Below are 14,697 nucleotides of genomic sequence, written 5' to 3' on the forward strand. Positions count from 1 at the left end.
GGCTCCTAGTCATCAAGACACATTGAGCCTCGAGAGCAGTTATGCCCAGGGAATGGGTCTTCTATTTGTCTGTTCTTTTCCATGAATTCATGTCTATCCATCTCTCACACAAATATTCTGCAAAGCGAAAGCCCATCCATCTCTGCTGAATTTTGAAGCAGGAGCCCTGTGGTACTAAGCAAGGACTTTGCTACTCAGACTGGGAGTATGAACTTGGAAAACAGCCTGCGCAAAGCGGGGTTATTTCTAAGTCTGGACGTCTGTGCCTCCCATGGCTCTGACCCAGTGGTGCTTGCCCCAGCCTGGAGGTTAAAGGTATTAGGCATGCCTGCCTCCAGGCTAGGATCCTCTAAAAGCTTATATGTCACCAACAGAGGAAAGGGCTGACCAGGCTAACCAAGCTATTCCTAGTGATGGCTTGCACGGGCTCCTCCAGGATCTTCAAGCTCTGGCATCCAAATCTTGGGCCTTCTGGAGTCAGACAGCCTGCACGCCCTCCATTGTGTCTAGCTATAGGTCACAAACTCCTGTGAAGCTGAGGTTCTTGGGCTGGGTGCCTTGTGATCCAGAGATATTCTGTGCTCCTGACAAGTCCATAGGAGACAGCCCTTTGGTCCCTTTGTTCAAGTAGGTGTCCAGGCTCCTGAGCAGCTGCTTTGGATTCTTTTTGGCCAGTACTTCTAGGTCTGGAATGGATAAGGGTGGGCTGATCCTTTTATCCAATTCAGATAAAGGGATGTGATGGCTCTCTGAACTAAGATAAGCCTTTAGGCTGGAGCAGGTAGTTAGAATTGGGCAATGTTCCTGGACTCTAGATACTCTGAGTGTTCCAAATGAGGAAGCTTCACAAGAAGATGGCAGAAAGGTACTGAATCCAGAATTAGGCATGAGAGCAGGACCGGGGCATGTTGGGGACTAAGAGAAGCTAGGAAGGTGCAGTATAGACACTAAAGAAGCCATAAAAACAGGGGCAGAGGAAAGAGAAAGCAGGTCTAGGAGACACACCAGCCATCATATAGGAAGTCTGATACAGAACCGGTGAGCCGGTTTAGGAAAATGTAAAGGCAGAGAAAGACAGGACATCTTATAGACCCTGCAGTTGAAGGAACTGGTCTTGAGGATTCTAAGGATCCCCCGGGGGAAGGAGGCTCTGCTTGGTCTGGTACATACCTTTAAGAACAAAGCTGGAGTCTAAAATAGTTTTCTGTTGCGTCCTCCAGATGTAGGCAAGGTGGAGGAAGGCGGCTGCATACAAGTTATTCACTACGGGGATCACTGTGTGCTGGCGATTACATTCTCTATAAGGCAGTGAAGGAGAATGGGAGTGACTGACTTTTAAAAGCTCAGCAAGTCATTCTTATATTACTTATTAATGCAGGGGAAAACCTCCAGAACTGCTTTTCTTCCCATTCTTTGTCTACGTCTCATCTACTGCTCACCAATCAAAACAGCCACAAACACAGGCCATTTTCTGATGTTTTCCAGGTCATGCCTGGTGTGGGCTATTGCCTCTTACTTTTCCCAGCAAAGCCCAGAGTGCCTAAAATGGGCTTACTCAGGCTAAAGAGAGGCTCCACTCAGGATCAGCACCAAGCAGAGTGCTAAGCATGGACTTTACCACAGACTATATGCCTGTAAGCGGCTAGTTAAGGACTGGCACTGGAGGGGGATAAGGGTGGTCTTGCCAACTGCTGCTCAAACATGCCAAGCCTCCTCGAGCCAGCTAATTTTTCATGAGATCAGCCTGGGTACTCACTTGGAGAGACAATCTTCCCGAAGGGCCTGGATCACTATTCGCGTGATGTTTACTGACATCACACAGAAAGGAAAGTGCTGGAACAGAAATGATACCAAATCAGGGGCTGAGCTAGCTCTTTTCTGCCTTTTCCCTAACTTCTACCTTCCAGAATCCCTTTGGGCCCATCATCCCACCACCACCTCCATGAGCCCCACCTTGTTAGGGTGGAATCTGAACCCAATGTCTTGCTTCTCCCTGTGCGTCACACCATGCCACTAAAGGTGAGGGGGCACTGGAAGGGTCAATTCCTAAATACTCAGCCATGGACCCTGAAGATGTGGCTGAGGGCCTTCAATTATCTTTTCTACTCTTGGTCTCTGGCTGTTTCACTGTGATGTAGTCCCTCTACTGGAGGGTTGGCAGAGAAAATAAAAGGTGATGAGATAACACTTTTCTTCATGGTTAGCACTGTTAACCACCAACAATCGAGAACAGGCTGAACTCTTTTTCATGTGTCACAAGTATTTGGTTCAGCAAAATACCAAGGTGGCCAAATGAATTCCATGACAGACTGGGCTAGGAATCAGGAGGCCTAGGTTCTAACCAAAAATCAATTATCAACCAGCTCTATGATCTGGGGCAGGTCATGTCAAGTTTCTAAGCCTGTTTCCTCATCTGTGAAATGGGGATAATATTGACCTTACCTATCTCATTCACAGGGCTGTTGTAAGGAACTAAGGAGATACTATGTGAAGACACTTCTAAGGTCGTACAGTCCTATTAAGTTTAAGGTATTTTCAGAAGATACCGTCTAAAGACCAACAATTAACTTAGAACAAGTTTTAAAATTTAAGAGCAAAACCAACTTAAAGGCAAAACCGCTCTGCCCTGAAGACCTTTATTATGTGATAGTGGCTACCTGATATTCAAGACTGATTGGACCAGGCACAGTGCTCCAAAGAGCTGGGCCTAAAGGAGTCAGGGTGAGGCTCTCCAGGCCAAGTCCCCTGAGGACTAAGCCCTCTTTCATGCACCTTTAGCCAACTCCAGAGGAGATCCTGGGGTCATCCCTTAGGCTGTGTGCCCCAAACTTGTCTGATCCCTCGGACAGCACTTTGGAAGAAGTGAGAGACTGAGTCTATCCTTCCAAAACTCACAAGTGTGGATCATGCAGAAAAATTTCATTTGTTTAAGGTATCACAGAAGAGACTTTTAGGGTGTAAAAGGATTTAAGAAATCACCTCATTCATCTCTTTCATTTTACAGATGAAGAAGTAAAAGCCTACAGGGTTCAAGTGACTTGCCCAGGGTCACACAGCTAATTACCGTGTTTCCCCGATAATAAGACACTGTCTTATTAATTTTTTTGGAAAGAAAAACACCAGAGGGCTTATTTTCAGGGGAGGGCTTATGTTGTCCTGCCTCAGCTCTCCTCTGCGGCACTGCTCTCAATGGCGCCAGCAAGCAAATCACTGGGGAAGAACAGGATGACGTGCTCACTGCTGCAGCTCTGATTGGATGCAGCTCGGAGCGTGGCGTGCGTTTCACCCGGGGGGGTGGGGTACGGTGCATACAGAGGGTACCGTAATGTAGCGTGTAGCTCAGGGGATCACCTTCACTACAGTAGCAATCTCAATAGGGCTTATTTTGGGGGGAGGGCTTATTTTAGAGGAATCTTACACAGTAAGGGGAGGGCTTATTTTCGGGATAGGTCTTATTATCGGGAAAACACGGTAATAGTAGAACTGGGGCTAAAAACCAGGCACTTGGGATCATGAGATCAACATCCTTTGTACCACAATAGGCTGCTTCTCCATCTTCTTGCCTAATAGAGTAAGTTAGTAAATATCAGAGAAAAAACACAACCCCCTAAAGAATCCTGTAGAAACAAGTTAAAATTAAATGACATGGTAGTAGGCAGATGAAAAAAAATGCTGCCTGGCTCATTTTTCAGAAACAGAACTGGACTGATGAATGTCTGGCAGGGCTGCTTCTAGGGGATGTGCTAAAGCCCTTCCCTGATCTAGGCCCTCATCCATTTAGAGGCTTAGTGAAGTGGTCCTCCTTCCCCAGACCTCTTGGTGGAAGAAGGAAGCACCATCAAGTCTGTTGCACTAGCAGTGAGCTCCTCTGTCTCTTCTACTCAGAGGGGCTTACAAGGCAGCCTCGGTGAACACAGTCCATCGAGATACTGCAGAATCATTTTGTTCATGGGCCACAGTTGACAATGAAGACAAAGTAGGCTAAATTCTACATACGAGTAAGAATTATTTTCTTAGAAGACCAAGCATCTTCAGAAACCAGCTTAGAGCTTTCTTCCAGGATGGCACAGGCATGAAGACAAGTCATTCTGGTCTCCCCCTTTTCTGAATTGGGGGTTGCAATAAGAAATAAGGCTAATAAGGTCAATGTTTGGGGAGCAAACAGTTGTGTAAGGACTAGGATTACATTTTCACTTTTGCCCTGGACACTGGAGCTTACGATGCACTCAGCAGGAAACAGGGTCATAGGCTGAAGGAGAATTTAATTCCAACCTACTTGTGGACTTTAAGGCCCAGAGAGGGAAAATGATGCCCAAGATGACGTAAAAAGAAGGAAAAATAAAAGCAGCATTTAAACTCCAGGCCTCTACCTCTAGATTCAATGACATGATGAAAACACCAGAGGCAGGAGAATTAGATGTGGTTTCCTCTGAAGCCTCAGACAGAAACAATAAGAGAAAAAAGTTGTAAAAGCTGACATAGCTGGAAATGTACTTTCAAAACAGTTTCCCATTCAATTTACAGGTGAAGCAAACCAACTTACCAATGATTATCTTTATTTTAAAAAGATAAATGGTAAAGCAGGAAGAATTTTATTCATGGAAATAAAAATGTACTTTGCTATTTACAGTCGAGAATGTCTCTGGAATCAAATGAGCTAAATCCCTGGGTTTCTGACAAAACGCAATCCCTCTTTTTCTGTCCCTTCCTTCTAGATGGTTCTAAATGCTCCTTCAAATCACATAAACCTTCACATTCTCTCTGAAGCAATCAACTGAGCATTAAAGCATCACGTCCCATGTGCTAGGCACTGAGGATCCAAAGACAAGGACAGAACATTCCCTCACCTCAAGGACTGATAGTCTCTTGGGGAGAGAAAATGCACAAAAGGATGTAAAGATAAAAAATATGAGAGTGAATGTAAAGTAATTAGAGGATGGGTCTGTTGTCATTGTTTGACCTTTGTTCTTGAAGAGGGCCATGACATCAGGAAGGTGATGCCATGACTTGCAAGTGAATTGGATTTCAGTGAGGGAGGGCTGTGCAAAGTCGCCAGTTTCACTCCTTGAGAGCCATCTGGGTTCTGTGGTCAGATACAGATCAGGACAACTGGAGATGGCCCCAGGAGGTGAGGAAGCCCCCCAGGGCTGAGGAAGACCACCTGGGGGAAATCAGGAAGGCTTCATGCACTTTAACTGGGTTCTGAAGTCAACCAGGGATTCTAAGAGGGAGAGAGCGTGAAGGGAGGCAGGTGCAGCCAGAGAGGAGGGATTTAAATGCTGACAAGGGGGTCTATTTTATCTTGGAGGTAACAGGAGCTAGACTCTTGACAAAGACACCTAGCACTGTGCTTTGTATGCAGTAGGTGCTTAATCAAGGTCTGCTGAATTAAAGACACTTGGGTCCCTGATTGGGGCAGGGACTCAGTTGGGCTCACTAAGTCTGAAGCTGGACTATGACAGCCTAAGAGGTCCCTGACCATTCCACTGAATAATGGGGGACCTTCCCTTGTCATTAACAAGCCCTGATTGAAAGAAACTTGGGCAGAGAGTGGGCTTGTAGGCTCTCAGATGCTGCTCCTGGATGGACTGTGGGTAAACTTAGGCAATGCTTTAACTTTATATAAAAGTCTCACTTTCCCCTAGTAGGGTCAGAGAATAAAGATTCATGCAAAGAACTGAGAAGTAGCAAGGACAGAAATTCTACTATGCAATACTAATTCAGGCTTATGGGAGGCCCCTATCTGAGGTTACAGTGGAGCTACCGTGTTTCCCCGATAATAAGACCTATCCCGAAAATAAGCCCTCCCCTTACTGTGCAAGATTCCTCTAAAATGAGCCCTCCCCCCAAAAAAAGCCCTATTGAGATTGCTACTGTAGTGAAGGTGATCCCCTGAGCTACACGCTACATTACGGTACCCTCTGTATGCACCTCCCCCCCCCCAGGTGAAATGCACGCCGCGCTCTGAGCTGCATCCAATCAGAGCTGCAGCAGTGAGTGCGTCATCCTGTTCTTCCCCAGTGATTTGCTTGCTGGCGCCATTGAGACTAGTGCCGCGGAGGAGAGCTGAGGCAGGACAACATAAAAACCCGGTATGTAAGTGGGAGTGAGGGGGCATGATGGAGGATAAAAAGGGCATGATGGAGGAAAAAAGAAGAACTCAGGGGGCATGATGGAGTGAAAAGAAGGACTGATGGTCATAATTTTATTATTCTGTCTGTTTTGACCCCCAGACATGAGTACAAAAAGGAAGAGCTATACTGTTGAGTATAAGAAAGCAATTGTAGAGGAGTCACATGGCAAGAATCTTGCAGTTTTCTGTAAAGAAAAACTTTTGGATCTTCGAATGGTCAGAAAATGGAGAGCAGATTATAATAACCTCAATCAACAGGTGGATGAGGGAAAAGGGAAAAAGCGCAGGTCTGGATCAGGTCGGCAGCCCTTATATCCTGACTTGGAGATCCTCATTGGTGAATGGATTGCTGACAGGAGAGCAAAGGCCTTGGTTGTGCGCAGGGCTGATATTCAAGCATTTGCCCTTTCAATGGCACCAGAGTTTGAAATGGTCTCAGAAGGATTCAAAGCATCACAACACTGGTTGGACGGTTTCCTTCAACTGTATGAACTGTCCCTAAGAAGATCAACAACACTGTTTAAGCTGGAAGATGCTGAAGTTATTAAACGTGCACTTGCATTCAAGTCCTTTATTGATAGGATCGACATTTCCAAGTACCAAATCTGCAATATGATTGCTATGGATAAAACTGCAGTGTTTATGGGACAAGGATCTCAAACAACAATTCATCACAGGGGTGCAACGTCAATCTACATTCCCACCACTGGCTATGAAAGTGCACGGGTCACCTGTGTTTTGGCAATTCGTTTGGATGGAAAGAAAGCCACACCTCTAATCATCAGTAAGGGCAAGAAAGATAAAATTGAACGTGTATCTGGCATTTACGTTCTTGAAACCGAAAAAGCCTGGTGTACACAAGCCGTTATAAGAAAGTGGGTTGATTTAATGCTGCCACTTGTTATGCGAGGTAACCAAAGAGGTCTGATAGTCTAGGATTCAGCCAGCACTCACCGCGCTAAAGAAATGAAAAACTTCCTTGCAGAGAGAAGAATAGATCAAGTAATGATTCCTGCAGGAATGACTGCCTATCTCCAGACCCTTGATATTGCAATAAAGAAGCCATTCAAGGACCATTTGCGCATGGAAGTCAATGACTACATTGAAAATAGAATGGAAAGAAATCAGCGTGGAAACTTTGTGAAGCCCTGTCTGCAAGAAGTCGTGACTTGGGTGAAGAAGTCATGGGATAAAATTACTGACAGCTGTGTCTCCAAGGCACTACGAGCAGGTTACCTGGACAAGACATATTCATTTAAAGAGAGCTATATTGCTGGACATGACAGATTGGGTCCACTTCTTCTGAAGGAAATGGAGGCGCAAGACATCCAGGACAGAATTCAGGGTATGGACACTTATGATGATGTTGTTGAAGAAGATGACATGATCATTATTGAATAAAGGTACATTTTTTTGTTCACATTTACCTGTTTATTAAAATTGCTGTCAATGTTCATTAAAATAAGCCCTCCCCTGAAAATAAGCCCTCTGGTGTTTTTCTGTCCAAAAAAAATAATAAGACAGTGTCTTATTATCGGGGAAACACGGTACCATCCTGAGGCCTGTGGCCTGCTGTGAACCTCTCCAACCCCTCACTCGACCCAGGACTAGCTGCAGTACTAGTCAAGGTATGGGAGGTCATCCATAGATACCCAGGCTAGCCGTACCTGGATGTGGTGCTGGGAAAGCCAGAAAATGTCATGGGCTAGCAGAAGGGTCTTTGAGTCCATCACAAGGTAGAGGAGATGCAGGAGGGCCAGAAAGCCTGCCCCTCGCAGGTCTGTGGCTGGGTTTGATCCTATGATGTTAAAGTATCAGAGAAGTAGAGAGTGACCAGTGCAGGAGGAAGCTGGAGGATGGGTCTTACCTGGGGGCAGCAAGACTCAGGGACTCAATGATCCCCTTAGACCTCCCCTACCCATCTCCCAGGATGAAGGGCCCTCTTCCTGAGTGCCATTCCTTGACAAATCATCTTGCACGGCTCTAAGAAGGTAATGGGCATGGTGCAGCAAATGCTGGGTCCCAACTGTCTGGGAGCAGCCCCCCTATTTCTACAGACCAAGACAAAATGGGTAGATGGTTTTGCTGTGTTCTTACTTGGAATCAAAGGTCCAAAGTCCTACACAAGTCCTTTTAATTTCCCAGTTAAAAGAAACAAAGAAACCTTTCCATTACCCTCCCTCTACCCCTTGTTTCAGAGGATCATGTGGCTGCTGTGCTCCAGACCCCACACTCACTACTACACTTCCAGAGATCATCCCCCCACCCCCACCCCCATCTCACCAAGGCCTAGTCACTCCTCTCTGACTGAAGCTTGGGGTGGGCTTGGCCACTTCAGGCCCACAGCTGAGTGTGGAGTGGGAGACAAGAACCCTTTCAGCTCCACACTCTCTGCTCCTCTTACCTTGAAAGCCCAGCTCCTCCCAGTGGGCTCCATAGAGGGCACAGTCAAATCTGGAACCCGTGAGCTTCTTATAGATGGTCTGAAGGACACGGCCATGCACGGGGTCTTCATTATCTAGGCCGCCTAGCTCATAAAACACAGAAGTCCTCTTTCCTTCCCTATAGGATTCTTTGGGGTGTGTGTGTTTTTTCTCTGATTTACTAACTTATTACATTTATCAGGCAAGAAGACCTACTTCACTCCCCCATAAGAGCTCCCCAAGGAGGAGAAGAGCTCTAAGGCTGCAAGCTGAGACATCCCGAATCTGAAGCCAGGCCAGGCCCAAGTCCTGCTCAAGGCTCATCTTCCTCCCAAACCTTCAGTTGCTGCCAACCTTCCTAAACACCTGAAAAGGCCTTCAATGCTTATACCTGGCAGGAGACAAGGAGGCAATCAGGACCCCTCTCCCATCCCCCATCTTAACAGGTATCGCAGGGCAGGCAAACCAGAGCAGAGAACAGGAGCCTTCCTATCACCCTGGAGACGTCAGCTAAGCCACACCTGGGCCTGGCTCTACTGAGAGGTCACTTACACTGGGCAATGGCCAGGATTAATTCCCGTTCTTCCTGAAGGCCATCACGCAGCTGGGGGGGCCCAAACATGCAGCTAAAGAGAACAGAGAGACGTCTCCGGGGAACTGCTGACCGGACCTGCTTCTGAGGAAATGAAAGAAGGAATGGGCTGGAGGACATCCAAGGCACAATCAAATCCATTTACTGGTATGCAGGAGCTCAGTGGGGTCCCCAGAGCCCCCCCACAGGACAGGATCCTGGGCCAGAGAACTAGAAAGGACCTTGAGGGCCCTTGCTGGACCTCCAGGTGTGAAACCAAGTAAGGCCTAAGCACTCTGTAGCCAAGAACTCCCCCTCCAGCTCAGGCACCACTAGGCATTGCTCTGCCTTTGGTGCTTTTTCTGGACTTTTCTGGAAAAAGGAACAACTATCTTGACTCTCAATATCGTACTGTGGCTGCTGAGAAGCACCTGTGGAAAATACCCCACGGGGCCAGATGTGTTAGAGTAAGCTTTCCTGGTAGCTTGCTGCACGGGTTTCTCTCCTGCCAGGTAGACAAGAAGGCCCAGGTTTTGTAGCAAGCTCGTTCTAGCCCGGGGGCATCTTGATCTTTTTGGTCATGGCACCTTTTGGCAGTCTGGTGAAACCTATGGACCCTATCTCACCATCATGTTTTTAAATGCATGAAATACATAACAGAATTACAAATGAAACAAGGTTGTTTTTTTTAAAGCAATCGGAGTTAAGTAACTTGCTCAAGGTTACACAGCCAGTTATTTCTGGGTGTGGTGCTAAGTGTCTGAGCTCAGATTCGATCCCAGGTCATCCCGACACTGGAGCCGGTGCTCTTACTCGTGCTACCTGGCTACCCCACGAAACAAGTTTTTACTAAAATATAGATACATTTATAGAAAAAAAAAGCTCCTGTACCGCGGGTTAAGAACCAGCCCTGGGAGGGGAAGTGAGGAGTCAGGAACCCCACCCCAAAGCCAATGCAGTTGCAGCCTCTTGAGGAACTAAGCACAGAACTCACATCACAACAATGCACTTTCTAAGCTAATACCAGGGTCAAAGGTATCCATGGAAGAGCCTTCCACAGCCCAAGAATGCCACCCTTTCCCAACTGCTGCTGGCTCCTGGCAATGACCAGCCGGCCTCCTCCAGCACAACCCCACCCTCTTCTCAAAGACTCCCTTTATTCCCTTTCTCCTGGATGACACAAGGGTTTCTGAAATCCTCATCACTCTAAAGGTGACTGACCCCTGGTCACTCAGGAGACTCCTGGGAGTCTCAGGTGCATCTTCTTGATTTTTTTTTCCCTTCCCCACAGATTATATAATAGTGACTCAGCTGAGTTCTTGCTCACTCTGGGCCCACAGGCCAATTCTGTGGCAGCTACACACAGGATGCCCTTCATCCTGCTTGGCTACCTTCTCCTGGTCCTGTGATTTACACTTGGAGGCTGAAGAGAAGCTGGCTTGCTTCAGTCTTAAACATATCATGGCCATACCCTGCAAATGGAGAGGTCAGCTCTCTGGAAGTGCTGGAGGGCCTCATGGAAGGAAATCAGCTGCCCGGGTCTGTGTGGGCTCTCCCAGCTGCCTGCAGACAAAGGAGGTCCAGCTCCAGGGTGCACAACCTGTCTCAAAGCACGCTTGAACAGCTACATGTGGTCCTGACTCACAGCCCAGAGTCTTATCCACCTGACCTCTGTTCAACGACCCATGTGGAAAAACCCCAGAGGACTGAAAGCATGCAGGCACTGCTGGGCCCACCCTAAGCTCAGTCACCAGGTGTAGGGACCCCTGATTGCCTTATCTGACTTACTGTAGCAGCTCAGACCTTGGGCCAGGGAAGAAGGACCAAAGAAGGGGGAAAGTTATCTTTGGTGTTCCCTCCTCCCCCATCCTGTTCCCTTCAGCTAAGCAAGCTGTTACCTGACAAGTCTCAGCTGATAAGGACTTACCTTACTATCCCTTTCAAGGTGGATTCTAGAACCTACAGGGCAGGTCTGGGGCTGCTCTCTCCCCTGGAAGCCATTGCTCCCTGGCTTCCCCTCCCACATCCCAGATTGCCCACAGCTACTTCTCAGAGGCACCCCAGGAGTGTGCCAAAGCTGCTCTTTCACTGGCTCATCCCCACAACCCTGGGGCAGGAATTGGAGAGGTGAGGAGGCTGAGACTTAGGAAGAGGATTTGTTCTAAGTTAGTGACTTCCCACCTTTCTGAATCTGAGGAACAATTCTGTTTGGAGGCTTTACTGGCACAGAATAAATCAGAACCACAATGCTCGGCTGGCATGTGGATGCCCAGACCCCTCACGGCCAAAGCTTGGGAACCTCTATCCTTAGATGTCAAGTTGTAGAGGAAAGAAGAAAAGAAGGAAGCAGCTCTTGTAACAGCTGTCTTGTGCACAGGCCGGTACCCAGCACCTAAAGCTCCGGGCCCACGTTCTCCACTTACCTGCTCCTGGCTGAATATGTTCCACGGCTTCCCATTCCTCCTGGGCTTGGAGCACCTCCACGCTATCACCTGCAGCTGTGAGAAAAGGAGACCTATCAATGATTAGAGCAAGCCGATAATTTAAGATGGAAATTGCTGAGAAAGTCAACACTATCGATGGGCTATAAAAGAGGAAGGGCAGTCAGGGGGCTTCAAGGATTTCTTTCACTTGTCCCCTCCCACTGCTTCTGGGATCATCTCCAATCGTCCTGATCTGTATCTGGCCACTGGACCCAGATGGCTCCAGAGGAGGGAGTGAGGCTGGTGACCTTGCACAGCTCTCTCTCACTGAAATCCAATCCACTTGCAAGGCATGGCCTCACCTTCCTGATGTCATGGTCATCTTCAAGAATGAAGGACAAGGGGCGGCTAGGTAACACAGTGAATAAAGCACCAGCCTTGGAGTCAGGAGGACCTGAGTTTGGATCCAGCCTCAGACACTTAATACAAAAACTAGCCATGTGACTTTGGGCAAGTCACTTAACTCCAATTGCCCTCCAAAAAGCAAAAAAAAAAAAAAAGAATGAAGGACAAACATCAATGAAAACAACAACTTACACCACTAGTTTGGGTCCGAATTGTTGAGCTGACTCTCCCTATCACTGAATTAGACAGGAATTTGTTCTGCCTTTTCCTGTCATGTCTATGGAGGCGGCCCCCAAAAAGCCAAGACCTAGCTCAATGCTGAAAAGAATCTCACCCACAACAATGGTCTGATAGAAGCTAAAACAATTATTTCCCTTGTCCGTCCAGAGGAGAGAACTGCACAATGACTGACTTTTTAAAGGATGTATTCTCCTGTTATCACTGAATAATTATGATGACATGAACCTTTGGTCCCCTGCTCTTCCAAGTCTGGAGACACAATCAAACATCCCCGCCTACAGTAATTGCAGAACTCAGCAGTTCCTGGGGGCTACAGTCTTTCTCCACTGTTGTCAGAGACACTTGAGGGCAGGCCTAGCCTTCATCCTGACCCACCAAAAAAAGCAAAGAGAAATAAACGTCCGAGGTCACAGCCCCTTAGCTCTGGCCCAGTAGGGACCATCAGGGAATATGGTGGGAAATTCCCAAACACTCAATCCCTAGGAAGTCCAGTCACCAGTTTTTGCTGTAGTTTTTGTGTAGCTGACGCTGATTTCTGAGGCTTATGATGTGTGTAGGTGCAACAGCAAAAGGAAAGTGCTGACTGATCTCAAGGAAAGCAGAGAGAGGCAGGAATAAAAGCTGAGGCCAAGGCTGAGAGGAACTGAGCCCCCTTCCAACTTTCGCCTGTGGTCACTTGAGTAGCAAGTTAGAACCAAAATGAAAGGCCGGAGACACTCAAGGAGCAGAAACGTGTGCTTCTCCTCCAGGAGGAGAAAAGGCAGGGAAAGAAGCAGCAGGAGCTGGGAAAAGGATTTGCAGTGTTGGAATTGTCAAGAAGGCCTGGTGGAGACTGGGGGCTGGATTTAAACATGGAATGATGTTTGTTAGGTTCCCAATAAAAAGGAGAAAGATTTGGAAAGTGAAGAAGTCAAAAAGATGGTGTCTGAGAGAGGGATTTGGATTTCGGGGCACAACTCAAAATACAGGAATGACGGCCTCTGGGCCAAGAGTGGCTGCACCCTAGCAAAGGCTGGTAGGGATGGATTTACTTGGAGTCTTGTACATCCTGTCAAAAGGGTCTGAGAGAGAAAAGGAGGGGCAAGGATAAACTGGGTACATGTGTGGGCTGTGCACCACACAGCAGGGCTCTTAACCAGCCCAGAAGGGTCTGCACACAAATTTTCAGGAGGTCTGTGAGAAAAATTAAGTTTTTGTTTTTCACTAACCTCTGACTGAAATTTAGCATTTCCTTTCCTGCAATGGTAAATTTTCAAAAGCCCCCATTATTCAGAGAAGTCCATGACACAAAAAGGCCAAGAGCCCTTGCTGTAGAGGATGGTTAAATTAAGGAAGAAGATGCACCGAGACACTCACAAATCCCCTGGTAAAGGCCAAGGCCTCAGAGGACCCCCTCCAGAAGCGGGCAGAGCTGGCTGACAAGGGAGATGCGTGGAAGAGGGCTAAGAGGGAGACTGGAGGTCACAGGTCTGAGTGCAGCCTGATGGGCCAAGCCCTTCTCTATGAACACACACACAGAAGGATGAGTCATTGTAGAAGAAAACAGAGGTAACTGGGTGCCAGAGGTAACCGGGTCCAAAGTAAGTGGGTGTCAGTATACAGAGTGTTGGAGAAGGAGGGCAGACTGTCTCAGGGAGAACCATTCAAGTGCCCTGAGAGATGGCGAAGCATGGCAGATAGCAGAGAAACAAAACTATGGTAAGGACACAATGCAGACCCCCCAGATGGAGGAAGCAAAGAGAAGGGGAAGCTGGGAAACCATTAAAACCTGGCAGAGGCACGCTATTGAACTATGAGGGCTTCAATGGTCCAAGTATCTGCAGGCACTCCCTCTCTGCCAAAAGTGAAGTCCTTTCTAATTCCTTAATTACCTTAATGGTAATTTCTTCCTTCATAACCGATGAAGGGAGACCCTACTCTGCATCTCCTCCCACCCAAGGGAGAACATGGCTGCTGGCTGGAAAGGAGAACTCTGGAGAGAAAGGGAAGGAAAGGAAAAGAGACAAGTCTGATGGGCAGCAAAGACTATATGGGGTTCAGGGAAAGGACAGGTAGGGTCTCATGGACTAAAATTCTACAGGGGAAGTCAGGAATAGCTCAAGAAGGAGATTGTCGAGAAATAATTCTCAAAGAATAGTCTACGAAAAGGCCAAAATGGATGCAGATGGAATTTACTGAACAACTTTGATTTTAAGAATCTAAATTGGTGCTGAGTGGACCTGTTTGGGGAATAAAAAAGTCACCTGACACTCCTCAATTTTGCTGGCCCCAGACCAGGCTTCCTACCCAATTCAACTGTCCACCAGGACAACATGGTGATCATACTACCATCAGCTCTGCTGCCACATGTCTCCTCCTGAACGCCCCCCCCCACCTGTAGATTTCCAAAGGCTTGCTCTGGAAACACTAATAAAATCAATGCTACCATCATGACTGGAATGGATGTGATATTCCACCACTCTAGGTACAATCCCTCTAACAGCTGAGAACAAAAGGCCCTTC

At 47.4% G+C, this 14,697-nt stretch overlaps 1 protein-coding gene across 1 annotated transcript in view; it reads right to left on the minus strand.

Annotated features, from left to right (window-relative positions):
• Window positions 1-92: 92 nt before the first annotated feature.
• The window catches only part of ELMOD3 (ELMO domain containing 3), a 20,162-nt gene continuing 5,557 nt past the window's right edge, over window positions 93-14,697 (minus strand). The window contains exons 3-10 of the mRNA XM_069101091.1: window positions 11,551-11,625; window positions 10,599-10,690; window positions 9,109-9,232; window positions 8,538-8,660; window positions 7,801-7,931; window positions 1,757-1,833; window positions 1,171-1,298; window positions 93-686 (exon numbers count right to left, since the gene is read on the minus strand). Coding sequence (XP_068957192.1) covers window positions 511-686; window positions 1,171-1,298; window positions 1,757-1,833; window positions 7,801-7,931; window positions 8,538-8,660; window positions 9,109-9,232; window positions 10,599-10,690; window positions 11,551-11,625 — 926 coding nt within the window. The 3' untranslated portion in view covers window positions 93-510. The remainder of the gene's footprint in view (window positions 687-1,170; window positions 1,299-1,756; window positions 1,834-7,800; window positions 7,932-8,537; window positions 8,661-9,108; window positions 9,233-10,598; window positions 10,691-11,550; window positions 11,626-14,697) is intronic.

The sequence above is a fragment of the Petaurus breviceps genome, unplaced genomic scaffold (genome assembly GCF_028583685.1).
Source record: "Petaurus breviceps papuanus isolate PSGF00001 unplaced genomic scaffold, PetGlider_PUasm1.0 446, whole genome shotgun sequence".
NCBI classification, from domain to species: domain Eukaryota; kingdom Metazoa; phylum Chordata; class Mammalia; order Diprotodontia; family Petauridae; genus Petaurus; species Petaurus breviceps.